Source organism: Cyanistes caeruleus, chromosome 13 (assembly GCF_971803275.1).
Source record: "Cyanistes caeruleus chromosome 13, bCyaCae1.hap1.1, whole genome shotgun sequence".
Taxonomy (NCBI): Eukaryota; Metazoa; Chordata; class Aves; order Passeriformes; family Paridae; genus Cyanistes; species Cyanistes caeruleus.
Window position 1 is genome coordinate 9,278,051 of NC_141713.1, and position 27,466 is coordinate 9,305,516.

Consider the following 27,466-nt stretch of genomic DNA (forward strand, 5'->3'; position numbering starts at 1 on the left):
ATTTATACTGCTACAATTTATTGAGCTTGTTTCACAGTCCCTAACACATTGGTAGAGTATCAAGGCTTCTTGCTGTAACTATTACTTTTCTCCAACATCTTTGTGCATTTTTCACTATAAGAAACAGCCAGTACTTTAATCAATCTTCTTTAACTCTGTATTCCATACATTTGCTCTTAAGTAGCACATCACACTCCAAGCCTTCTTTAAGAAAAAGTGACTTCCTGCCTGATACCGCATTTAACTTAACAAAATCTCAACTAAATATAAATGTAAACGCAATTATCAGTTTTAAAAATGCTTAAGAATAATTCAAGTAAAACAAGCAATTATGGATGCCAGTACAGATGCCTCAAAGCTGGCTGGGATCTCTTTTTGCCTGACTACAGGCCTAGTGCATTACTCCTACTTTAAGGATTGTACCGAAAAGTCCTACTTTAGTGTAGTTTTACTGCTGAGGTTAAAGGCTTCCACTGCATGCCATGCTCTCTCCAAGTCACACTAAGACTTACACATGAAAACAAATGGCTATCAGGACCACTGCATAGAGAGAACTGCCAGGGAAGAATCAGAGAATCAATTTGGTTGGAAAAGATCTCTGAGATCATCGAGTCCAACCTGTGACCTGACACCACTGGGTCAATTTAGCCGTGGTTTAGCCATGGAGTGCCAGGCCCAGTCCTTCCTTAAACACTTCCAGGGACCATGACTGCCCATTCCAGTGTCTAATTACCTTTCTGTGAAGAAATTCCTCCTAACATCTAACCCGAATCTCCCTTGGAGCAATTTGAGACTACGGCCTCTTGTCCTGTCCTTCCCTAAGGGAAAGCAGCACCTGATACATCCATATGAGCAGCAGGCACTTAAGCATTATGTCAAGACATGTCCAAGTGCAGGCTGATTTGTGCACAGGTAGCTCACCATTTGATTTGTATTACAGTGAAAAGGACTCTCCTCTCTATTTGATCATACTAAATAAATAATTCCTGCTATTCCACAACTGGATTTCATGTTAGAGTTCAGAGTTAAAGCCAAAATTATTTGTCTATTTCAAACATGTATCAAAAGCAGTATTTTATAACACTTGATCTATCTTACACAGCACTTGGTCTCAGAAACAGAAGCAGCCAGAAGAGGATTGGAAATGTGCCAGAGCTGCAGAAGAGCTCCCACACAGATCAGCACGTGGCTTACCTGCCATTTAAGCATCTCCTCAGAGAGTAGGAGGCTCCCCCTCCACAGGTCCGTGAGCAATCACTCCAGGCCCCCCAGGCATCCCAGGAATCATCCTTATCTTCATCTGAGCGGGTAGTTCTGGAGTTCTAAATGAAAAAAAGGAAGATAGAAAGGAGGGGTAAAAAAATTACTCACAATATGTTTTACTGCTTGGCATTAATATTACCTATTACATTACTTTGCTGCTCATTTACCATATTCCAAATTTACTATTTTAATGTATAATAATTACATGGGGAAAAAGCAGAGTCTTTGAAGATCCAGTGGATATGATGTGTTGCCTCCTGCCAAAGGACTGCTATGCCCTAACACGCTGTTGCTCCCAGCTCCACAATGTGCTGGGCAGGAGCTGAACAGTCTCAAACACTCAGACAAGGCATCACGTTCAAACACATGATAAGCCTGTTACAATGAAACTAAGATTTTTAGAATCCTATATTACAGCCATCTAAAGATTAAAATACCCATTTCTCAAACCACCATGGTGATAGTTTGCACATAAAAATACCACTAACATAAAGTAATGGCTTTTGGTATCATTATGAAAGTCAGATTGTGGATAAAAGTGAGTTACTTTTCTTAGGTGGCAGAGAATATTGACCAATATTTACTCTGCCCCAAAAGAACTACAACTAAGAGAACATGAAAACTCAATTCAAGCTTAATAAAACTACTATTTCTAGCCAATTTTTTTATTCTCATTGACTTCAGTGGTCAGCTTGTCAAAGAAAAAAAATAAAGGGAATTGTTTATCAGAGGATAAATATCTCTATTTGAACTCTGAATTGCAGAAGCTGGTCTAAAAACATCAGTGGCTTCTTAACTTTCTTGCTCTTATAAACTGACAAATTTTACAACACTTACCGTAAAGCTTTAAAAGCACTCTTAGGCCAATCTACCATTCCAAAAACGATAGAGCCCAGCTCTGCCAAGATCCCCGAGGAATTTTCACACTGATGCTGGGTTTACTTTATATCAGAAGCCAAGTCTGAAATGTCTGACACTGAAAATGGAACCAACTGCCTTCAGTCTTGACAAAAAAATCTCAGCACTTCCCAACAAGTCACTCCGCACACAAAAATAAATCAAGATGAACAAAACAGTCACTCCTTTCAAATTTATGGGTGCAAAATTAGTTTGCTCTCTGCAAGCCCAAAGCAAATGATTGGGGTTTAGCATGTTGAGAAATTGTGATATTAAAAATAGAAATAAACTTGTGATAATAAAAAAGCAACACATGCCACTCTTTTTTAAAATAGCTAGTTTCTTTTGACAAAGCAGTGGCAATGCCTAAAATAATCCTAACTTCATCATTGTATTAAAACCAGCCACATGATATTAACAGACAGAATGTCATCTAAAGTCCTAAACAAAGTCCAGTTGTTCACTTCCCAAACTGCTTTGATAAAAGCCATTGTTCTGAACTGTATCTAATTAAAAAGCTGTAAATACTGTGACGATCAAAGCAGAACTTTATGCCAACAAAGCCTTCTTTAGAATCACTGACTAATGCAGTGCCCACAGTGTTGATTTAAGCTCCAGCTAGTTCAAGCTATTTGTCCCATGGGAAAGAGTTAAAAGCAGCTTGCATTGACTTAGTAATTTACTACCAAAATAATATTGATTTACTAGCTGTCTGGTTTCATAAACTCTACACATTACATTTGTCTTCACCATGGTACTAAATTGAAGTAAAATAAAGAAAAGATCACCAACATCATGATTTACACCAACAAAGCCTTGGAAATTCATTTTGGAATTAAATGGAGAGCTAATTGCAATTGGACACAGAAGGATATTACTGTACGTCAGGACTGCGTTCCCAGCTTGCTCAACTTCAGTTTTTCATGTTTTTATTGTCTTCAGTGACAATTCTAACACAGTTCAGCAGTGAAACATTGGACCATATTAGAACAGTTTTTCATTTAGTGCCTTAATTTTACAACAGATGAAGTGCAAGACACCTATCTGCATATTCACTGTGGAAGAATTTATGTATCAGCAGAAATGTAAATGTGTGCATGGACATGCACACGTGCACCCATGATGTTACACGATAAAGCCACAAGTGCTGTAGTGAGCCCAGATAAAATAAAGCAGCTATAAACACAACCTAGATGGTCTGCTGCTCTTTACATAGAGCTGCATGGAAAAACACATCACTGAAGGGAGTTGTACCACATGTGAACACAGGGCTGGATGCAAACATTGCAGTCAGAGCAAAAGAACCCACATAAACTTTCTGGAAAAATACAGTGTATATGATAAAGGTAGATTCAAAATATTTCATCCCAATCTAACTCATTTTGAAAGCAAAAAAAGTCACAACACAAAACATAGACCTGGGCAATGATTACCTGAATCAGGGGGTAAGGGAAAATAAACTCTTGAGTTTTGAATCACGTGGTGACAGAGCCTCAAAGATTGGGATGACAGTTTGCCAAGGCTTCCTCGAGGTCTGAGGAACCAGTAATGTGCAATCTGAGTTCTGTGCTGACAGCCCTTAGCTGACAGTGCTGTCCACAGAGAATTTTGCTGGAGTGTGGAGCTCGTAGATTTGAACAGAGAGGAAAGTGTTAGTGCCAGTTTCCCTGTTTCCATCCAGGGCTCTGTTTTTGCTTCTGTCACATATGGGCACATACTGCCCCACCATGTTCTGCAAGTTACTGGTGTGCATACTCTCATGCATGCTGTCAGGCCATACTCTCCTTGCAACATACTGCTCCAAGTAACCAAGTATAGCAGAAGTGGGCACTGAGGTAAAGGAATGAGATCCAGATGTTAACAGGGCTGATCATTACTCCAAAACAAGGGGATTTTTACTGTCACTTGTAACACCCAGTAAATAACAACAGCTACATTGACACACATTACAAAAATCAAACACAGTGCTGTCAGATGGAGAAAAAAACGATTTTTTGGCCGAACTTTTGTTTGGCTGTTATGAAGGATGACATAATTGTCTTGAATTTGGTCATGCAGACTTCAAAGGAGAAGTGGTGCCAGAGAACGAAGGTCAGTTTATGCAGTTTTATTATTATTCAGACATCTATTACATAAGGCTTGGATATGTAAATGTTTAGCATTCAGCATAAAAAAGATTCAGCTTCTCAACAGAAATTCCCTGATACTTAAACGTTTGTTTTAGAGTTTTTAGCATACAATTTTTCTTTAAACACAAACACAAGGCAAGTCCATAGTATTTGACACAAGAGTTATGGCAGCAGTACATGCAATGAAAGAAATGTAGAGACCTGGCACACAGCTGCTTCTGCCAGACTGCCCAAGTGACAGTCCTTCTGCCACGCACACATCAACACAAATCCTGCCCTGTGACAGCCCCTGAGCACCTCCCCAGGGCAGGGAGCACAGCTCTGTCAGGTTCCAGAAGAGATTCAGTGCAACTTCTGGGCAGCAGATGCAGCAATGTTACACTGATCATGCCTGGGGCTGGATGGATACATGAAAATCTATTCCAACAGTTAAAGTGATGTGAAAATAAGTCTGTTATTTCATGTAAGGACTAGGATATAGAGGAATATTTACCAATACACCTGCTATTATGCCCGTGTCACTGCAGCTCTCTGGGTGGCAGTGCCTCTGTTTTTCTCATGACTGATTACTAAAGTGGTTTGTATTAATTCACTAAGGCTTGCCAAATCTAAAAGAAACACCAAAAGGAGATAAGGCACAGTTGTAGCATATTGCTATTTAATAATGCATTTTTTATAATTACATACAGAATTTAGGTTCTTTGGATTAAACTCATCCAAGGGATGGAACCTGTTGAAGAGTATAAACATCACTTCTGTACCACTGAAGGCGTAAATTAAGCAATAGCCAAAGCTCCATGCTGGCCTTTCTCCCAGGAGAGAATTTCATCCTTGATGGTGTTTTGAACAGAGATGAAGCATTTCCTTTTCATTGCTTCTGCCCACTCTCACAACCCATAAATACTTTTAACACTGTCCTGACTTTCAGAGTCTTCCAAAGCACAAGGTTATTTTGCTCTTCACTAATCTTCATGTGCAGCACTGCGCTGTGCCATTTGCTTCTCCTCATACCTACAACAGCTCCAAAAGGAGGTAGCACAAGGAATTATGGCACTGAAGGGAAAATATCCTGCCTGAGTAGCTCTGTGATGCATTTCCCAGATTCTCATTTCCAGACACTACTCTTGGTGGAAGAGGTATCAAATTGCACTGATGACTGTATCCATGAGCAGGAAAGAACAAGTATTTACCTGCAGATAATCACTGGATGTGCTATTCAGCCTCAGAACTGTATCCTTCACTTTTAACTCTGGCTGTTATGTCTAGAGCTTTGCAACAAGCTACACTAGAAATCTCTTTCACTGCTAAGGTCACATACAAAAATTATTTACACCTCTACTCTGTGTTCTAAGTGAGGTGTAGAATGCAGATTACAAATCTAGGAAAAACTATTTCACTTGTAGCAGCGACTAAACAGAACAGTCAAAACATATTTCCAGACAAATAGAAATTATTACTAAAAGATCTTGCACTGCCTGGTTTTAGCTTAAAAACTCCTCTTGTTTCCTTGAAACAGATTTCAAGACATTTCCTGATATAACTCTACTATTGCTGAATGGATTATATATTACCTAATTGTGCACTGTATAGGTCATTGAGTTTAATAAATCTTTTACTTCTATGTACCAAAGTAAATTATGTATTACTCAGTATGTTAAAAAGAACATATCTGGAATTTTAAAATCCTGGAGAAAAAACAATGCATCATTATTTTAGATTGATAAAAAACACCTGGGAGTAAATGCAGCTATTTTAAGCAGATGTTTAGAATTAATTAGTTTTAAAATTTTTAACATTATTTCAGTTACATTACCTACTCCTTGCATTTGGCCTCAGCACTGCAAACTCACTGCAAAATGGAACCTGTGCCCCATAACAACATTTCAGAAACACAAGCTGGTAAAGCTCAGTAACAAGGTGAATCACCAGCAAGGCATCAGCCAAAAGGCAAACGATGGACTTATTGAGCTACATGAAAAAATACATCTGGGGGCTCAGATGGACTTTAGACCTCTCAGTGCTGAATTCTGCAATATATTTTAATTCTACAGAAGTTTTGAGTAAATTCAAATTTTGGAGAATAAAGCATGCACAAGTGTCACACACAGGAAATATTTACAGCATAATTCATTTTCATACTAAATTGAAGGCGAATCTCAGCATGTTTTTCAGTATTATACTGCATCCAAGTTTTTCCGTTGTCAGAGTGTTGCAAAATTTCATATTGACAGCCCAGGCCTGCTCTGCAGGAGTTGTCAGGACAGAGTTGGAGGTTTTGGCAGGTGGAGCAGGGATACTTGAGGCTTTTGGCATCCAGAAAGGGATGAAATGTTGCTTGGCTGTTTGGCACCTATGAGCTAGTTGAGGCTTTTGGCACTGAAAAGGGTCTGTATCCCCTCCTTCCTTCTCTGTGAGCAGTAAGAGAGGGAACATGGAATTTGTGGGCATGGAGAAGAAATGGTGGATGCATCCCCAAACTAGCCCAAGCAGAAAGCAACTGCATTAGAATACCTGACACGTACAGCTCTTCTTGCATCTAACTAAGGACAGCACCTACACATTCCTGCAAAAATGAATCAGTATTGAAGTACTTCAAGCATAATTAAGTTGCTATTTTTCAATTTCTGAGTTAATGACAGCGTTCAGATGGGTTTACTAAAACTCCACACAAATTCTATTTCACTCGCTGCTGACAGATTTGATGACCTACACCAGAGTCCCAGAGTACTTTTTTATTCCATTGCTGACTTTGACAAGAGAAGCACTTGCTTCTGGCCTCTCTGAACAACAGCAAACTGTTTTATTTTCTTGGGTGATATTCCATAAATTATTATTTTAACAGAAAAATGTCTAGAAAAGAGAGGACATTTTTAAAATCCTGATCAGCACATCCTGCAAATACTGGTGCATTACATCACTGGCAATGCACCTGAAAATCTAGACTTAGTTGCCCAGGTTTACAGTCATGCTTGTCCAACCAGAGCCATATAAGCTCTGTATCTGCATATCTGCAGTGGTAAATATTGTTCCACATTCACCAGCATTAGAACATAGAGAAGATACTCTCCTGAGAAGAGGGAGGAGGGCTATTCACTAACTTTGGGGATAGTCAGGGAGCCAGACCAAGTCTCTAATCAGCTTTTAGGTCCAGCCATCCAGGACAGCTGCCCAGGATGAAAAATATGAAAAACTTGTCCCTGAGTTTCCAGTATTTACATGTCTTCCAAGATTTAAAAGTACATGTGACTATGTAGATGGAAATATATAAATCTGAACTCTCAATGCATATCCATTCCCCCGCCCCATCTGAAATGGAAACCACACAGAGAAATGTTTAGCATCATTCCAATTCCCTCCATTTCTAAGCGGTCTGGAGAATTAGAAGTTGAATATTTTCACGTGTAGCTGGCAAATGGCTCAAAAGCCACAGACCCTGGAAAACACACAGAGGTTCTGAAAGGAAACATAACCAATAAACCAATATAAATTGTAGCACACTCTACCACTTTCTCAGTAGCCAGCCTGAGGCAAATAGTCGCCGGAGCTTGGAAAAGAGATAAAGGCAGAAATTTAAAATGGGAAAAAAAGAAGGAATGGGATGCTTTAAAAAGTTTATTAGAAACATGATATTCTCTTTTAAAAAAATCATCAATTACACTAACATTCCCAATGAAGAACTTAAGAGTTATATCCTAGCATTTAATAAAACCATTTATAAATTATCAATTAGAAAACATTCTCCACAATATGATATTTAAATACTCAGCCCTTGCATGCAGTTGTTCAAAGAAAACTTGGCACAGACATAACGAGAGCGTTTTCACAGTACAAATACAATAAATAGTCTTTAAACTTTTTCTCTGCAGCTTTTTAAGGTTATGCATTATGTCCATTTTACGGATGAGAATCTGACCTCAGGAAGAAGGATGAAGTGCTTTGTCAGAGCAGCACAGCTGAGAATTTTATCTCAGTGCCCAAAGGCAGATTTTCATGCCCCTTATAGAGCTCTTCCACCTCCTGTTTTGCAACTCTCAACATTGCCCTTTCAAATATGGGCATCTATCTACAGTAGGTACAAAGCGTGAAGGGGAAGACAATCTTCAAAATATTTTGACATGTTAATTATCTCTGGGCCTACTTATAAATTTGCATTAACACAATATAAAAGTCTATTTCCTGGAGTTCATAAAATAGTAATAATGCACTAAAGCTTTACTGAATGCATATTCAAAATTTGCACCTGGATACGGTGGATTTTTCCACCTTCACACAGCACAGCACATGTTCCCCATCCAGCACAAACAGTGTGACAGGTCAGCCAGAGTCCAACATGCAGAATGCCTCAGGTGCATAATAGAAAAAGAGATTCCAGTTTCTGGGAAGTATATCTGGAATTATTTTTATGAAATAACTTATTAAATGTATTTGCAAACATCCAAATGAAGGTTCTTTTAACTGCTTTACCATGCAATTTTTAAAGCTGGTCTCACTTCAGCGCATGCAGTGGAAAAACAAAAGTAACGTGGAGGAAAGGATGGGCATTATGTCTGTGAAAGCAGAGGACCATCAGCTTTCAAAGATCACACAAGAGCACACTGGTGTTAAATATGCAAAATCTTTCCATTGAGGCTTATTTTTCAGAGGTTTTTTCCCATATTCTGCTGTCATATGAAATTGCAATCCTACTTCTGTGATGATATATTTTTCAATGCTTTTAAATAATGCTTTCCATGTAAAAAGCCAGTAAAAACAGGAAGAAATCCTACATATTTCTCCTGAGAGTCAGGTACCTAACAGACTCATCTCCTTTTGACAAAATTCCTGTGCTAGTTTAGTAGTCCTCATGTCCTTCTTGATGTGTTCATCCACTGGAGACACACTTGACAGTATTTGAGGAAGTCATTCCAGGCTAAGGAGAGTTATGGCAGGAATGCTATCAGCTGCTGAACCTCTAGATTAAAATCAATAAGACAGCAAAGTGACACTTCACTGTAGGAGAAAAGTGACAGGGGAGAGCACAGGGGGACTTGTTTCTGAGCCTATAGGTGAGCTGTAAGAACCACACTCACCATCACAATCTCTCCTGCCCGTTTGTGGTGCTCCAGGTGGCCCAAATTACTCTGAAGTATGAGAAAGGCTGTTCTGCTCCCAGGAATGCTCACAAACCCCAGTGTACTCCCCCACACAATGGCACCACCTGCTCACACAACCTGATTAATTATTGCATTATGCTGAACTTGTTGAAGGGCTGATTTTCCAAGACTCTTGTGTACAAAACTTACAGACAGGTTATGGAAAAGTAAATCAAGATGGAGTGTGGGCATTTAAAATTACTTATGGTGCATACTATTTCCCCAACAGTTTATATCATAAACAAGCTTTATTCCATCACAGTGACACATGAGGTATTTGATTTAAAGCAATACCTAAAAACCATCACTTAAAAATACACAAGTCTTTGACCCTTATGTACAGTACTTTCAGACACATGCTTTTGAAAGAAAAGTCATGTTTTCACTGTTTGTTTACAACATTTTTTTCCCCCTTTTTTAGGAAAATGTTTAGAGAATTTGCAATGAAAAAAACCCACTGAACCCAACCCTTTTTCTCAGAAAAAAAAATAAAAAAAATTACTGCACCTCTAACTTTTAAAAGAGCCCCAATACATGTACTTTAAAAATTTGTTTAAAATAATTTTCCTGACTCGAGACACTGTCTGCCAAGTCCCTGCTAGAAGCGAAATTTTATGGCTAACTGCCAAGCCTACGTATAAAAGGAGTTTACAGGGGAAATACTGACAGAAGAATAAACTGTAGCAAGAGCAGCCAGTATAGGGAAGTCTTTCTTGTGCATTTTGTCTATGAATAATCTCCAATATTCATAACCCTGGACACTGGGATATTGTACTCCTGCCTGCCTCAATTTCATACCAGGATTATCCATAGTGCCAGACCAATGATTTGATTATGGGTATTTATACCCTATTGCTGATATGAGGCATCCAAACTCCTCATTTGTGAACAAGTGATTCTACTCATGTCTCCTGCCTCTCCCTGTTATTTAATACTACATGTAGCACTTTTAGTGGTAATATTTCTATAAACGTAATGCAAAGCAGATCACAGACCATAAGCAGATAGAGCCTGGCAACAGAACAAATGTCAAAAGGAAAAATATTAAATCCATATTGCTAGATGACAGCCACTATATGAATCCTAATTTCCATTTCTATAAATGGAGACAAATTCATAAATTTTGAGTTTCAAAGGAATTATTTTATGCTAATGTATTTGTTACCCCTGATTTTTAAGGTAGATATCACTTTTTGAAGAGCCATTTTAAATTAATATATTGAAGGATAAGATTTACTAAGCCTTTAACTGAAAAGCAGTCTGAAATTCTGCCCAAAGTAACTCTAAAACTTGTCAGCCTGATTACGGTGCCTCTTTACTGTGGCATAAATCAAATTAAGCCAGATGAGTTTTCTTCTCAGAGAAAGCAGTTCTTGCCCCTTTAACCTTGAGCTGATCTTTGAGTTATATTAAGCAATGGCATAACTGATCTAAAATCTAAATATAATTTCAGTGTTTCTTGTTATTACTCCATTTAGAGACAAATTCAATTTTTAAGTTTGTTCAGCCCCACTGGCTCCAGCTGATTTCCTGCCCTTGAAGAAAAGTTCCATCATTGTTTGGAAGGGGTTGCTTTACACAAGGGCAGCCGGACTTGAAGATGTTGGGAACCTTCCTTGGTGGGCACCTGCACCACTCAAATGGGTCCTTAAGCTGCTTCTGTCATAAGCTGTAACTTCTGTTTAATCTCTGGTTATTCACAGTCAAAAAGCTTGTACCATTTCTGACATCTCAAGCTTCCTCCAGCTATGTTCCCTCACAAGCAGAAAAACAGATTTAAATTTTGTTAGGAAGGGTTTTGGGGTTTTTTTTTAGATAATTAAAAAATAAAATAAAAAAAAACCCAATCAAACAAAAAAACTCTCAAACATTAAAATCTCCTGCCTATATCCCATCTTGCAGAGCATTTCAGTACTCAGAAGTTCTGAGGGCAGCTTTTTAATATAAGTTACACACAGGTTAAAAAAGACTACTGCTGCTGAGAAAAAAAAGGTCCATGTGCAGAGAACAGTTTCCCAGAAATGTATTTTATGTGGGATTAAAAATGTAATATTCTCTTGTCATTCCTTTCCACTTTAAGTCAAATAAAATATAATCCACTGAAACTAATTTGATATCTGGTGAATAGTTTTCCTTTTACTGATTTTCTAGCTTCCAGCTTGGGGAGAAAAAAACCTGTCTGGGGAACAGTTACAATGGCAGCACAGGTCTAGCTCCAATTCCCAAAGAAGCAAGAGCAAAAGCCACTGACTTCACATATAAGAAGATGAGGGCTTAATTACACATGTGGGGTAAAGAAATATATTTCCCCATTTGGAAAAATGTTAGCACAACTTGCTTTCTCTTCTGTGTCCAAGTTCCTGGCTTTTAATTCTCCAAAGACAGAATTATCCAATGAATAGAATTCATGGGAGAAAAAGACAATTTCATCTATCTTGAGTTTGACTCTGATTTCGTTCCAGATCTCTACTACTGTGTATGTTTCACCACAGTATCTTTAGCACTCGGCACAGGGCAGCAGGACTGGATATGGAATATTCGCATGACTCTTTCCATATCTGTTCAGTGCCAGTGTTTCCTATTATCAGTCCAATATTTTATGGTTATTGTATTAGCTTCCCAGCAGTACCTTCTCAAGTTCTGTAGCCTGAAACCTCCATTAACAGATGCTAAATACAATAGTTGTTTTTCACTTTTAGATCTTGTGAAAGCCCATAAAAATGAGTGGTCAGTTTGTCCAATTTTCTGAAGAAATTTTCCAAGATTTGAATGGGCAACATATAAAACCACTAAAAATACTCTTGGCAGCTCATTCATTTGGATTATGTTCCTTCTGCCAAGCCAACTAATGAATAGCTTATTCCAAGATAGGACTTCCGCATGAATTTTTTGTAGTAAAGGTAAGAATATCTATTTATAAAATTCCCTAGTTGCTTGTATTTGAAGAGTTTGGAGAAGGGAGGAGTTTGGGGAGATTTTGAGGGTTCTGGGTTTTATTACTAGCATTTGGACTTAAGGAAAATGTGTGTAAATAAATTAACTAATAAATTCCCTATTTGCTTTTCATTCTTCTATATGCTCTGGTAAATGAAAGATGACCAAACTATCACTGTGAGGCACTTAGTGAATAAAGCTTGATATAAAAGCCATTGAATTTTGTGGAAAGTATCTCACTCTGTTGGGTTTTGTACAGGACCTACAAGAACCCCTGAATTCCATATCAGATACAGCCAAACTACAGACGTGGATGTGATTTCTTACACATATGGGCAGATAAAGATCAAAGAAGAGGGGAAAATCTCCTGCATTCTTTCCACACTTCATTTCTTTTACCAGTCTCCCCTGACTATAAACTATTTGTTTACAGTCTAGAATTATGCTTCTTCAAATACCCTCAAAAAAGATCCACTTAAGAATACATTTTTACACACACAGATTTTAAATGGTGTTTTGTTCAACATATTTAGCATAGCAAATTCCTTTTTTTTGCCATGAAAGAGAGAGATATCTTTTATGTCTTTTCCCATATTCCATAGACAAATTTATTTTGAAAGCCTGAAACAACTTCCTGCTTGGTTGCACACATCTTTTTTCCACTGAAATACATAAAGTTCAATTAATTAAGTGAAGCTTTCCAGAGAACGAGGAGATCAATGAGCTGTGCAGTCCTCAACACACAGTTAACAGATTTTATACAAGTTTATCCACTGTCAAATTTCAAACACTTTTGAATGTTCCACATTTTATGGCATTACTTCTCTTCTTAAAATAGATCCTCAAAAGAGGCCTTTTTTCCTTAAGAAAAGATCTTGCTCACCATTTATCAGTCAACTCAAAGACCACAACATAATTAGTTTATCATATTTATCTTGCCAAGCACAAAGGCAGATTGGCACCCATATTTTTTCCTCACTGATGCACTACATCTATAAATTCCATAGTTTTTCCATGGACATCATTCAACTCTATTAAAAATTATCTGAGTAGCAACTCATGGGGTGAAAAACAAAGAACAAGCTTCTCAGCCTTTGTAGAGATGACAAATAGCTAATGGTAAAAAGTATAAATTTGGGTGGTGATCTCATTCTCCTTTCCCCTTTGTGTGTTCAAAGCCACAGCAGCAGCTAGAGAAGAATAACAAACAATAAGGGAAGCTAACTACAACAATAAGGAAATGCTGGGTTTGGAAGGCTTTGCAATCCTGGTCAACAAATAGATTTAAAAACAAGCTAGACAAATTTCCACCAGGAACAGTTCACTTGGATTTGACCCTGCATGGAAGCCAATTACAGACCACGGTGTCTTCCAGTGCCATTCTCCTTTATCTGTACCAGATACAGTGGTGGGGGAGGAGGGCTAAGGTACAGCTACTCTGAAGAAGAAATCAGAGTTCAGAACAAAAAAGTAACAAAAGGCCTCCACTGTTTTAATCCTAGGCCTTGCAATGTCTCATGTTTGGCTCAGAGACAAGGTCCATCACTCAGCTATCTGCTCTTTCCAAGATGTGTGTCCTGGTTTAGGCCTGCCAGAGGGAGGCCACTTCCAAAACACACTATCTCACAAAATATTTCCCACTTTAAGCAGCATCCTCCAAATCATCTAACTACTGTTTTGCTCTCCTCTTTTATCACAAATCAACTTTGTGTTTCTTATTTAATATAAAAGCAGCTTGGCTGAATCAAGTCTTCTGTCTTCTGGAGGCTGGCTATATATACCTATTCCCAGATGGTCTGTCTGGAAACAGATGTATTGCACACCCAAAAACTACTCCTCTTTGGGGGCTTTTAAGCTTGCTGATGAACAGTTCCTGCCCCATTTAGATCATTAACTTAACTCCCAAATCCTCATTTGCACTATAAATACCACCTATTGTACCAATATATTTTCTCATTCTCTTGGCCACCATGGATTAACAGCTTTCTTTAGAAACTACTCGTGAAACACTAGGAAACATCATTAACACATTACAGTTAACACAGACAACAGTTGCTATAAGCACATTCTTCTTCACTTTGCCTCACCTGAGCTCTCAGCATTTCCACGTGGCCATGTGTAAGGTATTGGGCCATACTCTGTGTGATAGCAGAGAGCTACAAAAGTCCCAGGAGAAGCAGAAAGAGTGAAGAGGGGTAACACCTACCACTCATCTATTTCCTGAATCTGAGCTGTTGTAGGAGCCAATCCCTCCCCTGTCCTTCTGACACCTCTTGTTGCAGCAGGTCACTGACCTTTCTGAAGGCTGCCTTACAAAGGATCTGACTTTAAGTTAGGCTTTACATTTGTGGTGTCCACAATCATAAACCTACAGCACTACTGGGCCAAAGACATCTTCCTCAGCCTCAGCGCTGCTCTTCTGTACATTCTGGGGCACCAGGTAAATCTGGAGTAGTCCCACTGCTTTTATTTCAGGTCACTCAAATAGTTTATTGCTTTTGACAACTGGGTCTCCTGCCTTTTAGGCATCCATACTGCTAGAGGGACAGTTTAATACCATCTATACATTGTTGGTCTGGGTCTTACACAATCAGAATTCATATTAGATGCCAATAGAGGGTTTTAAAAACATAACTATGAAAACATGAGAAGGATCTTAAATCTGCTTTGTGTAATTTGGCTGAAGTTATCATGTTGCAAGGGGATCTATTCATAGGCAATCCTATGGGGTTTTTTTTCGCCTAGTTCTCACTAGGGAATGTTTTGGAAGAAAAGTATAAAAAGACATTGTTTCCTTATTATATAATACTCCTGACTTATGCCAAGAATATTCTCATCATAAGCGTGTTCATAATCTCAAAGACTGAGCTATTGCATTACTTGTGTCTATACAAATAATAGGCTTCTAAAAATATGATTCCTTGACAGTTTTTGAAAGGTGACTTACATATGATTAAAAAGCTGTGTGCTTGTGTTTGCATTTCTGATTTGTAAATCCTATCCAGTAATTAAAATCAGATCTCAAGTGTGTCTGCACACATACAAAGCGAATACAAATCTGAGTCAGAGATGCATTGAGGGAAAATACAAAAAGCAAATTTTGCTGGCATATAACTCTTTAGACACTACCCATAATTTTCCCAAGTAAGAGGAAGTTCCTCAGTTAATAGTAAAACTTATCATGTTTTTAAAGGAAATCTCTCCTAAAATTATAATTATAAAATGCTAATAAAGGGGTTGACAAATAAAAGAGCACTGAAATGTACCATCACACCGGCCATATTTTGATACAATGAACAAACATAACACCTGAAGCAGCTAATAAATTCTCTGTTGGAAAACAGGAATAAAGCACTGATTTGCTGTTTGAGAAAAAAGATGGGCTGATCATGTACTCTGACCTCTTACAACACCAGCAACAGAATTTCCTCTTCCTGCTTTACTGAGCAACACAACTCAAATATGTGTTTTTTTCCAGTTTTTCAAATGGAAAGAAACACATCTGGGTTGGAGTTAAGGGATACTTTCAACTGCATAGCTAAAAATTTTTATTATATCCCCAAATCCTAATTCAGAACCCAAGCTATTCCTTAGTTCTTGACTAAAATCAATCACTCAGTACAATTTGCATTTGTCTCTTAAATGACATATTTTTTTGCATTTACAGTTATGAACTCATTCAAATCTGCTCCTCACAAACAAGTTTGCAGTAAAGAAGTGTTTTACTTAACTGATACAGATGTCAGTAAAAGATCTAAGTCCGTCAGTACAAAACCTTTATATAAAGTGAGAGAGCTGAAAATTTACACAGATAACAAAGAAGTAGCAAAAAAAAAAAAAAAAAAAAAGAAAAAAAAATACTTTCCTGGTTTTACCATGTTTAATTCAAATGTTGTCCTTGTCCACTATGCAGAATAAGAGGCTTGTATATTTTGATGGAGCCTGGCAAAGGACATATTCCTTAACAAGACTTGTGACTGAAGAAAATTGGATAGGATGTGTAGACAGTTAATAACACTTCTGCAAGAATCTGTGGCAGCTTTAGAGGACAATATTGTGTGAGTTATTTTGCCTCTTTAAAGGAATAATCTTTAACTGGAAAAAGCATGCACAGTTTGAAGGCCAGTGACCTCGCCACCAGTCAAGGTTGGGTACCCAAGGGAGAAACAGAGTTTAAAAAATGTTTATGCTCTACCAATTCTCCTGTTCTATCGAGACCCTGGAGTGGGGGCACTTTGTAACGGAGCAAACCTCTGCTTCCATCATGCTCCTGGCTGAGTTTGACAAAAAACTAAAATAGTAAAATAATAATAGTAAAAGTTAGACTGCTTCTCCAAAACTAATTTTCCATCCCTTGCAATGCAAAAACCTGTGCATGAAGAGAGAGTTTCAGATTTCACTCTTGCTGCAATAACTGCCCCCCCATTCAGTTTCTGGGCCTAGCTGAGAAACTGGGAAGCATCTTCAGGAACAGAGCAGAGATCTCTGTGCTGTGATCATACCACACAGCGCTCTAGTTGTCCATCTGTGCCAGACGGAGCCAAAATCCCCACTCAACACTGACTGTAAACCCAGCTTGTCATAATGTTAACCTCCCAAGTGAGAAAAAGAATTGTGTTTAAAAAAACATGGTCCTCTCTGCCAAGCAATCCCTTTAACTGGCCCAGTTACTTTGCATAAATCCCAGCAATGCTAGGGGAAAAACTCTAAAGATGGACTACGCCCTTCAGTAATTCAAAACCACAGAGCAAAGATATCCTGTTGTAACATACATGGTATTCCAGGATTATAATTTTTGCTTTGAGCCACCTTTCAACGTAGACCAAATGGAAGCAAACCTCATTCCTGAGTGCTACGAAGCCAGTTTTGTGTCTCTCACAATTATGTTTGAAACCATAATGACAGATTACAGGAAATGAACATATGGACAGGGTGATTTATAAACACTTTTAAACAATGTAACTTTTATCAGTTCTGCTACATCAATCACCAATCTAGGAACAATTATTTTTTGTATAAGATACTCTCAAGAGTGGTCAGGACAGGATTTGCTGACAGCCTATCTTAAAAACAGAATTATAAATTGCCTTCACTTTCTGTGCCAAGTAATGGTTCCATACAGATAAGGGAAATCATGTGCTTCTCACAAACAGGAGAGCATAAGCAGGGAACCAAGAAAACTTTTCTGTGCACCAACAGAGAAGCAGTTCTGTCAAACAAACCTGATGCCACACTCTGATACCAGGTGTGCCTGGGAGGCTTAAGGGCAATTATGAAACAATTTAACTTTTGCAGAGCATTTGATCTGGTAGGCACAACTTTAAAATCAAGATTTTCATAATCAGTAATTCATATGATAAATTAATGTGAATGAGTGGCAGATTTCAAGTAACTCTTGTTAAGGAATCAACAAAGGGAACTAGGAAGTAGGTACAATTACTAATTAATAAATAAAAATAGCTAAGTTGTGCACTCAGTAAGAATAAGAAAATAATTACAACTGCACTTAAAAATGGTAAAACTGATTTTGAAAAGCCCTACACAATTTTGGTTGTTATATTTTTATAAATTTTTGAATTATAATAAAAATGGCCTAAGGGCTAAGACAATGTCTTACCTATGGGCCTTCATGAACAGAGACAACACAGAATTGCAATATTCAAATATCTTCCCATGAGTAAATCACAGTTACTGGAAGTTTATTTACATCCACTAATTGTAAGACAGTATAACAAACCAGCCACTGGAAGCTGAAATTGGACAAATTCAAATGAGACACTGGGCACACAACTCTCACACTAAGCACAAAGAACAACTGCTTGTCTTGAGGCAAAGGTAAACTGGATTAATCAAATATACATAAGGTCACAAGCATCACGTAACAGTAATTTTCCTTTCAACTCCTGTGACTATCTTAATAATATGGAAAACCAAGTCTAATATAACATTTTATTATGGGTGTTCCTGAGAGCTAGAAAGAACCAATGAAAAAATTGAAACTGCAGGAAGGAACATTAATCCACAGATTTTTAGCACAAAGATCACTGCAGCTGGGACCATACAGCAACAACAGGCCCCCAACACAGCAAAATGCAGAGGTTAATAATGGCTTTCAGCCTTAAGGCTAATTTCTAGAGAACAGGAGTAACCAGGGGATGGCTCTACCAAACTGATAAAAAGCAAAAAGATTTAGAGGAGGAGAACATAAAGAAAAATAAAAACTAAAACAAACAAAACCACAGGAAAAGAACAAGCATCTACAATGCATTTCATAAACTACTTCAAGATTCCAAATCAAAATTTATAGCTCCTTATATCAGGCTGTCTACTTTTGAATATCAGATACTACATGTTGTCTAGGCAGAAACTTAAGAAAACAGCAATAAAAACTAGTTGTATGTACATATATACATACAACATAAAACAAGGAAACCCCATGATCTTAGTCTGAATCACGTCAAAATTTCAGAAGTGAAAAAATGTCTTTAATGACAATAATTTTCAGTACAGTCTACGTCCCTTACTCTAATCCTTGTTACTAGCAACTTCTCAGCAGAGGAACTACTGGGCCAATTAATTTATAGAAAAAAAGAAGTGTAGGATGAAATTATCCACGCTCCTCAGATAGCAAGGAGACAGCAGTATTTTAACGGAGCAGCAGAGGGCATCGAAGCATAGTAAAGCTCAAATATCCCGGAGAATGGAAGCTGCCCTTAGGTGACAACATATCCAGGATCAAGGCACCTACTCTGATGCCTGATGAGGAGCAGCTACAAGTGTTCAGATAAATAACATCCTGACTCAGTTTCCCAAACCACAAGTGAGATTATGTGCAGCTAATCCTGACCCCATGCAAGGCAGGTTTGTGTTTCAAAAGTTGATGTGGAGACAACACTCACCTAAGATGCAGCTGGAGATAGTCCAGTTAATAATCTTTGAGAGAAAATGTTCATTAGACACTAAATAGTATCACTGCAATATATCCTTTACAGCTAACACAGTCTGTGCTGCACAATGCAAAACCAACTGTACCTCAAATCATACTTTGAGTTTTACCACTTCAAGTAGTCAAATCACAAGGTCTCACATATCAGGGCACGAAAGCCAAGTGTGTAATACTTCCTTTGGAGAGTTTCCCGGGGTAGAATGGCCTCATTGCTCTTCTCTTTTGACTTCAGACATGTTCCAGCAACATCCTCTGCCTGTTCCAAGATGACCATCAGCTAAAGGGAAATATTTAACTGCAGCTGAAATGGGCAATAAGAATATAGCTGGAGAAGAAATCTAAAGAAAGCTGTCATAAGTAACCTAGCTGAAGATTCGGATTTTGGTTATAAACTTTAAAGAGTAAGATTCTGGTCTTCATTTTTTATCTTCAAATGTTATCACACACAAAAATCAAAACGCAACAGCTTGCAGTTGGCCAGTGCTTTTCCATATTAAACCTACACACAGATAAAAAAAAGAGTAAAATATGATAATCTGTTTTAGCAGGGAAGTGGCTAATAACCTACACAAGAAAGGGTGAGGAGGAAGACAGATGTTTCTTATTTTCTTTAAACTGTTTTCAACCTTCTTTTTTTATGTGCTTTTTTGGAAAAAAAAAAAAGAAAAAAAGAAAAAGCATTTTTATTTCTACAATGTACAGCAACCTCCCACAGAGATGGGAATCCCACAGGAAATTTCTATCACTTATCTGCTACCTAGATTTCTGTTCCATGAACTTGATTTACTTTGGATTAATTTGCAATTTCTGAAAATGAATTATTCTGACATTCATTTTTCAGCACTCCAATCATGGACTGCTACCCTGCAGCCACCACAAGCAGGCTCACACAGCCCCAGAGCAAAGCTTGTTGGGTTGTTAAGACTCTTCTAGGACTTTATACAGTGATACAACACCAGTTTACCCATAAATGAGGGTTGGCACACAAGAAGTTGTCACTAACTTTGTTGTGAGGCCTCACCAGAAGTGAAGGAAAACAAGCAGACAGTAGAAATCCTTTTACAAGTCCTGTCTGTTCTGGTTTTCAGTCTTAACTAACTCGTGCTTCTGGGCCAGGAGAAGACCCTATCCTAGGCCAAAAAAGGAGATTTCTCAAACAACACACTCAAAGGATAGCTAGGTCTGCTCTCCATCATCCACATTTTCCTCTGCAATAGTAATGAGGTGAGAGAGATTTGCAGCCTCTCAGACCCAAGTGCTTAGCCTGTCTGGAGGCCTTTGGCAGCAGCAATCTTGGGGCAAACTGGTAAAGAATAAAGCACCATGACTGTTTTGCAAGATGGTGAAAACAACAAGTGTTTTTCTCCATGTGTGAGGTAGGGGTTGTAATACCCTAGTGACACTTTCCCTGGGAAAGGCTCAGTCAGGAAAGCCTCTAATAATCCTTCCTGTGCTTGTGCAGTGAGCCACACATCAGGGACTGTGTTGTTGAGTTTGTTTGCTGCATATTCTTTTCATATGACAAGGGTAAACTACTCCAAAAAGCTATTTGTTTTCTTGCTCTGCATACACCCAGAATATATTAGCTTAGTCTTCCCAAACTTCAGCTGAGCTCCTGAGTCAGTTACCAAGGTTGCCTACTAATATTTCTTCATTCAGAAGATAAATTGTACAAGCATGGTATTCAGTTTTTAATGAAAAATCAGTTTACCTACAAAGCCTCTCCCTATTCACCAAAGTAAGCAAGAGCAAAATTGAATCTTTTTCTTTTCTGCTTTACAAAGACCATCGCTGACCTTTTCAAAGCATATTTTGGGATTGAATATTTTTAAAATGTATATACAAAACCAGTTAATTTCAAACTCCCATCTATAAGAATTCATCTAAAGTTAAAAAAAGAATTCTTATTCAAGAAATGCCTTTTCCAAAGAACAGTGACTCCTGTCCTTCAGGGGCAAAAAAGCCCACGGACTTCTAAAAAGCCAACTGTTTTATTTCAGAAACAATGACTCCAAGTTTAATCAGGTGAAAAGAGGTATTTCAGAAAGTTGCCTGGCTTTATTCTAATTACACACAAAAATTGCTATATGTAAGTGGAACAATCTGGTTTTGAGCCATTTATGGTAACCCATCAGCCAAAGCCTCAGCTGAATGCAAATCATCCACAAGACAGAGCACCAGAAGTGGAGATACGAGATTAAAATAACAAACTGGGTTATTTCACTTTTGTACTGTCAAATAATGCTTCTTCCAGAAGCTTGTTTAAAAGCTGTGCCCTTAAAAATTGCTCTGGGTTATGTTCCTGATGATTTTTGGCACCAAACCCAATGTTTCTCCACATTAACTTATTAACAATGAATAGAAGTAAATCACCAAGTTAAGGAAAAAAGTACTTAGTATGTATTTTGAAAGTTTATAAACCACCTTGATTCCTTCCCTTGGCTTTTCTCCAGGGAAATTTACTGGGGTAGCTGAACTGATTTACTACCTGCAGGAGATTTTAAGGTAGGTCCAACTTAGACACAAACATGAAAGGTATCTTGGTCTCATTGTAAGAACTGTACTTGTAGAGGAATGTAGAAAGGTGCTCTTGGCACAGGGAAGAAAGGCTTGAAGAAACTCCAGGAGAGGGAAGACTGTCAGTCCTGGCACAAGGACAAAGCAACTCTTCTGGCCTAATGCTGCTTTCAGAGCAGAAAGAGCATCTTTTACAGCAGCGGGCTCCTCCTGCTCATTCAGCACTACACCATACCTGGGCCAGCAGTGACAACTCCAATGCCATCCTCATCATCAGTGGCATCTGATATGGGGGAACAGAGAAGGAAATCAGGGCCATTATATAAAAAGCTGAATTATCTCCCATTGTGAATGGTGGGAAGATGGAAAAGAACACAGATGTTTAAAATAGTAAACAAGAACAGCTCTTTACAGAAGAGACAGAGGAGTGTCTGGGTCAGAGTATGTCCCAGCAAGGCAGTGAGTGTCAGAACTTGCAGGAATAATTAAGGAAAATGATAGTATTGCCAGGTTGAGACTCCCAAAAGCCTAAACCTATACCAGAAAGTCTCTACAAGTTTCACAACTGACTCCAATGACAACAACATTTGTTTCTTAAAAGGAAAAAAATGAGAAACAGCTGTCCCTGGCTTCAGAAGCAGGTGTGATGCATCACTTCAGACAGAAAAGAATGAAAAACCTGATGGGGAAAGTTATATAACTTGCAAAAAAACCCAAAAAAAATCCCCCAAAAAATCTAACCAAAACAACACGAAAACAACACGTCAACCAAAAAACTATGAAGAGAGTAGAGAATATTTCATTTCAACTCTGTTAAGTATGTTATATTTTTTCCCTTCAGCTTGCACATCTGACTCTTAACTTTTAATTAAATAGCAAAAGAAAAACTTTCCATTCTTCTTTTAAATGTAAATTTTAGTGAAAATTTATGTTACCATATCTTAGTTACAGCTTCCATAACTTCTTTATTACTAGAGTTAATTAAAATTAACTTTTATAAGGAGGGCAACTTAATAAAAAAGAACCAGTGAGATAAAAATGTAATTGAAATAAGAACCCTGAGATGGCCAACAGCACAAATTACAAAAACACAAGAATGCTGAGCTAAATTTGGTAAGCTGAACTTCAAGGTGACAGAGCAAACAAAGAACCCACAGTGTCCACAATTTGGCTATGAAAAGCAGTACAAGAGGCATTACAAATCTTTCCCTCTAACCTATTAAATTACATGTTTGTCATTCCTAATTAGTTTTGTCATTGAATATACACATGGAGAAAAGATTTATTAAAGAAAAATAATCTTACGTACACACTGGATCATTTATTCTAATTAAACAGCATTCCAGACAGAAATACAGTTTCAGCTATAGTCCATTTCATCAATAGAAGATGAAAACAGTTCAGATGAAAGGAAAAACAGAAATATAGGCTCAATTCTACAACAAGAGCAATATGGGGGTCAATAGAAGGAACAAGGGTTTCCTGAGCACAGCAGGAATGCAGCTTTTACTCCGGCTATTTCAGCAGCTACCAGTGGGTTACAGGAGGTGTTTGCAGAAAAGATGTGGTGCACAGCTATTCCACTCACGTGCAGTTTGTGTCCCAGCCTGGGGACAGAGCTAGGAGCAGCTAGCAGGAAGGGGCACTTCACTGGGAATAAATCTTATGTGAACTAGGGCTCCCCACTCCAGTATCCTCAGTATTTTGTGGTCTTCTGAAAATACCATAATTTACCAACATGAAAGCAACTACAACAACATGCTTCAGGCACATTCATTTTAGAAGAGAAACCTGAAATCTGATCTCTGGTCTCAAAAACAAAAATTAAGGTTTCCTGCATTTCACTTTCAAGAATTTCCTGACCATATTCAAACCTTAAACATCCCTGACTGGGATGAAGTATTGTTCCACCACATCAGAGAGTGGTAAGACAGCAGTGTTGAACAGAACCTCCTCTGACACCCAGCAAGCAGAATGATTTCTGCTCAGACTATTAAAGAGCTCTTGCTCTAATGGGCAGTGTGACAGCACCAGAAGCAGTCCATGTTCTGGAAGGCACTTGGAGAGTTAAAATAATAAGCTTGAATTAGCAGCACTGATTCTTCTGTCATTGCCACTCAGTTTTAATAAAGTACTGCTCACATGTCCAGCAGTAGCTCCAGCTCCTGCACAACCTGACAGCAGGTCCTTCCAGGAGGTACTACTGTAAAGCAAACCAAAGCCAAATTATTACTTCACACTAGTTCATTCCACCTTAAATTAGCAGGATCATTTTTTTAATGAAAGTTTTCTTGGCTTCTTTTGCACTTGGGAGAAAATGGATACAATAAGCTGGTTAATACACAGCATGGCTTAAACACTGGCGCATGTTAAAACTTTCAGGCTGTAGTAACAGCTCAGTCCACAGAGCATCTACCAGAAGTATCTACCAAAATAACTTTCAAGGGTTTTGTTTTCATTTTGCAGTAATTGCAGCTTTAGAATCATTATAGCTCAATACAGTCATCCCTATGCAAAAAGCCTAAGCAGTTCTGGATGCAGCAGACCCCACAGATCCTCCTCAGCCTCTGTGTGGTTGCCTAAACACACTGCAATATACCATTAATTCAACCACTTTCACTCTGTAATACCAGTCAGGCTATTCCAAACATAAAATAATATATAGTGTTATTAACTTGGAAAACAATTAATAGATATAATTCTTCAAATTTGAAAGGCTTTTGCTTGCTTGGGTTTAATTGTACCTGTGGTAAGCATTCACTACAAAGACCTGTACAAGTTTCAAAAGATGACACTATACATTTACACAAGACTCATTAAAATTAAGCTGACAGAAATCAACACCTAAAACTGGTGAAAAGGTATTTTTAAATACAGCAGAAGTCAGACAGCAAGACAAAAAAAATGCAACCAGTTTCATTGGTAAGCCCAATTGATGCAGAGCACTGTTATCAGGGCAAACAAAAATTCAGAAAGGGAAAAGTGGATATATATTTGGAAAGCTGATAAGTTAGTGAGTACAACTAGAAGGGCATCTTTCCCACCATATTAACAGCTCTTTAAAGGTTCTAAAAATTGGACTGAAGTTGATGATCACAGAAACAGAAGAGGAGGTGATTTTTTTTTCCTGGTACATCTTTAGATGTGCACAGATTTTGCTTCTTCAGATTCATACATGTTCAGAGAGATATCAAGGCAGAGGAGTCTAATAACAAAATGGTAAATGAAAAGACTTTACGAATGCTGACTGTACAGATAGCTTTGTGCCTCTACTAGCCTCTTGCTTTTTTTTTTTCCTATTCTGCACAAATTTTTTTGCTCTTCAAGCCATAGTGCAGTATTCCCAGATTTCAGCCCTACATCTTACAGGTAAGCCCTCCATCCCTCCAGCACAGAAATAGGTTTTTTCACTGTGCTTTAAGTATTACAACACATAATTATTTGCACTATGCTTTGCACAGATGTGATAAACCAAATGTGACTTGTAATCACACACAGACAGTTCAAGGGTATAGATGTTGGTATAGCAGAAATTTACAAAGCCTTGCCCACTTCAGGGAGCAGCACTGACATTCTCAGATGGTCAAAAAGGAATACTGAACTTCTCTATAACTCCTTCAGCAAATATCTCTATTTCCAAGTAAAAGTAATTGCCAAAACTGACGGACTCTCCAACTCCCAATGGTCTGTACCTAAGGGGAACCATAAATATACCACAAAGGAAGGCACTACAATATTAATGATCTGGCCTGTCTCCTCCTATTTCCTTGCTTGGGCTCTTACTATGTTCCCCAAGAAACACTTATAGAGGTTGAAGTCATTTCAGCCACAGAAGAATACTGCAAGGATGCTCAGTTTGGTTCAGCCTCAACTTCTGCAGCACAATGTCTAAGCACACTATAAGCACTATTTGGCAAAACCCAGTCACACAGGTTTTGAACTTGGAACATTTGAAAGAGTTTATAATATTAAATTTAGAAAGAAAGCCCAAGGAGCAATGAAACAGTAAATTAGGATGGTGCATATTTTCCTATTATATGTGAAACTATTTGCTTTTGCCATAAAAGGGACTTTGCATATAGCTCACAGGGAACTTGCATACAGCCATACTCTCCAATGTGCTCCAGCCAATAGCAAATTCCCTGCAATCAGAGATGAGTCAAAGGGAAAACGCTATCCAGAACCACGTGCCAACAGACGACTGATTATACATCGGTCCCACCGGCTGCTTTGCAGCCAATTTAAAAACCAGCAGCATCAGAGCCAGCCAAAGCAGCAAACCAGTGCCAAGTCAGTACTATAATTGTTTGTGCCATTAAGCATAAAGAATGCCATTGCTTCCTAATCTTATAGAGAAAAATGCAGCATGGGAATGATGACAATTACTGCATGATAAATTATTTTAAAAGCCCTGTGCTCTCGTTACATCACTGCTCACACATGAGAAAAGCCATTTTGAGAGTAGTCTTATTTTTAAATCCCCCCCAAGAAGTGAATTATGATGTCATGGATAAAGCTTATTTTTTTTAAAAAAAAGGTTTCAGGGATGGTTCCTGCTTTGTTTTCTCCTATAACACACAACAGCATATATAAAAATAAAGCAGGAGTGAAACATGGGCACATCTCGTCTCTGAATTTGCAGAAGGCATTCAGCCCTGCCTGGTGCCAGGCCTCCTAACAGAGATACTCCAATAAGCCAGGACACAGTAGCAGTGAAGGACCTTTACTCGATGCTGTAAAAATACTTGAGAATGTTCTGCACCATGCACAGAAACACCTGATGTGAGAAGCTCTTTTGCCTCCTCTCTGCTCTGCTGTTACATGTACCCATTATGGGTGCACTGCTCTATTATCCCTATGCCTGGTGGGAATCTGTTACAGATATCTGTTAGAGTAAGGGTGTGCCTATTAGTGCATGTGCTCTGTGAAGTGAACCAAAAGCATTGCTACATTTTCATATGTCTGTGAGTCTAAGACACAAACTATAAACTCTTCTCCAAAGGGAAAGATAAGATGAGAAAATTTTTGGTGCCATAAGCTGAAGTCAATTATGTTACCTCACCCTTCACTATAAACAAGGACAACATAAAAAGGGTCCTAAAGAATTTTGGCAAATTCAAGTTTCATACAGAATACTTATTTACTTATTTCTTATAACTTAGAAGTCTACAAACTCTAAGGTGACATAAAACATTTAGTATTGATTCTTCTTTTTAGCATCTAAGGGGATAGAAACCACTATCTCATTCTCCTCCAATTCATTCAGGGAAGTACACTATCTCCACTCACTTTGAACCAATAATTCTAGAATAAAAGACTAATCCCTATCACTATGAGTCTTCCCAACCCACATTTTTCAGCAGTTAGGTGCAATACATGATTTGGATTTTTTCCCTGTTCCATTGTCCCTTTGAAAGGTTCAACAAAACCTACTCATTTTTTAAAGATTACATCTTGATTCATTTCCCTGCAATGTATTTTTATATGTGTACTAGCACCACAGTTCTCCAAGCTCCATAGTCAATGGACTTTGGAAGAGGAACAGTTTTGTCTTCTCATATTGCAGGAAACCCTATCACTCTTCAGAATCAAAAAATATAGATCTGTATCCTACAATCTTTAATATGAGCTCCCACTAATTTCAATGG

General features: G+C 38.1%; 1 protein-coding gene across 4 annotated transcripts in view; it reads right to left on the reverse strand.

Moving 5' to 3' along the window:
• The window catches only part of ADAMTSL3 (ADAMTS like 3), a 177,960-nt gene that overhangs the window by 94,879 nt on the left and 55,615 nt on the right, over positions 1 to 27,466 (reverse strand). For all 4 annotated transcript variants that reach the window (XM_086849604.1, XM_086849606.1, XM_086849607.1 and 1 more), the window contains one exon: positions 1,195 to 1,322. In XM_086849604.1, coding sequence (XP_086705730.1) covers positions 1,195 to 1,322 — 128 coding nt within the window. The remainder of the gene's footprint in view (positions 1 to 1,194; positions 1,323 to 27,466) is intronic.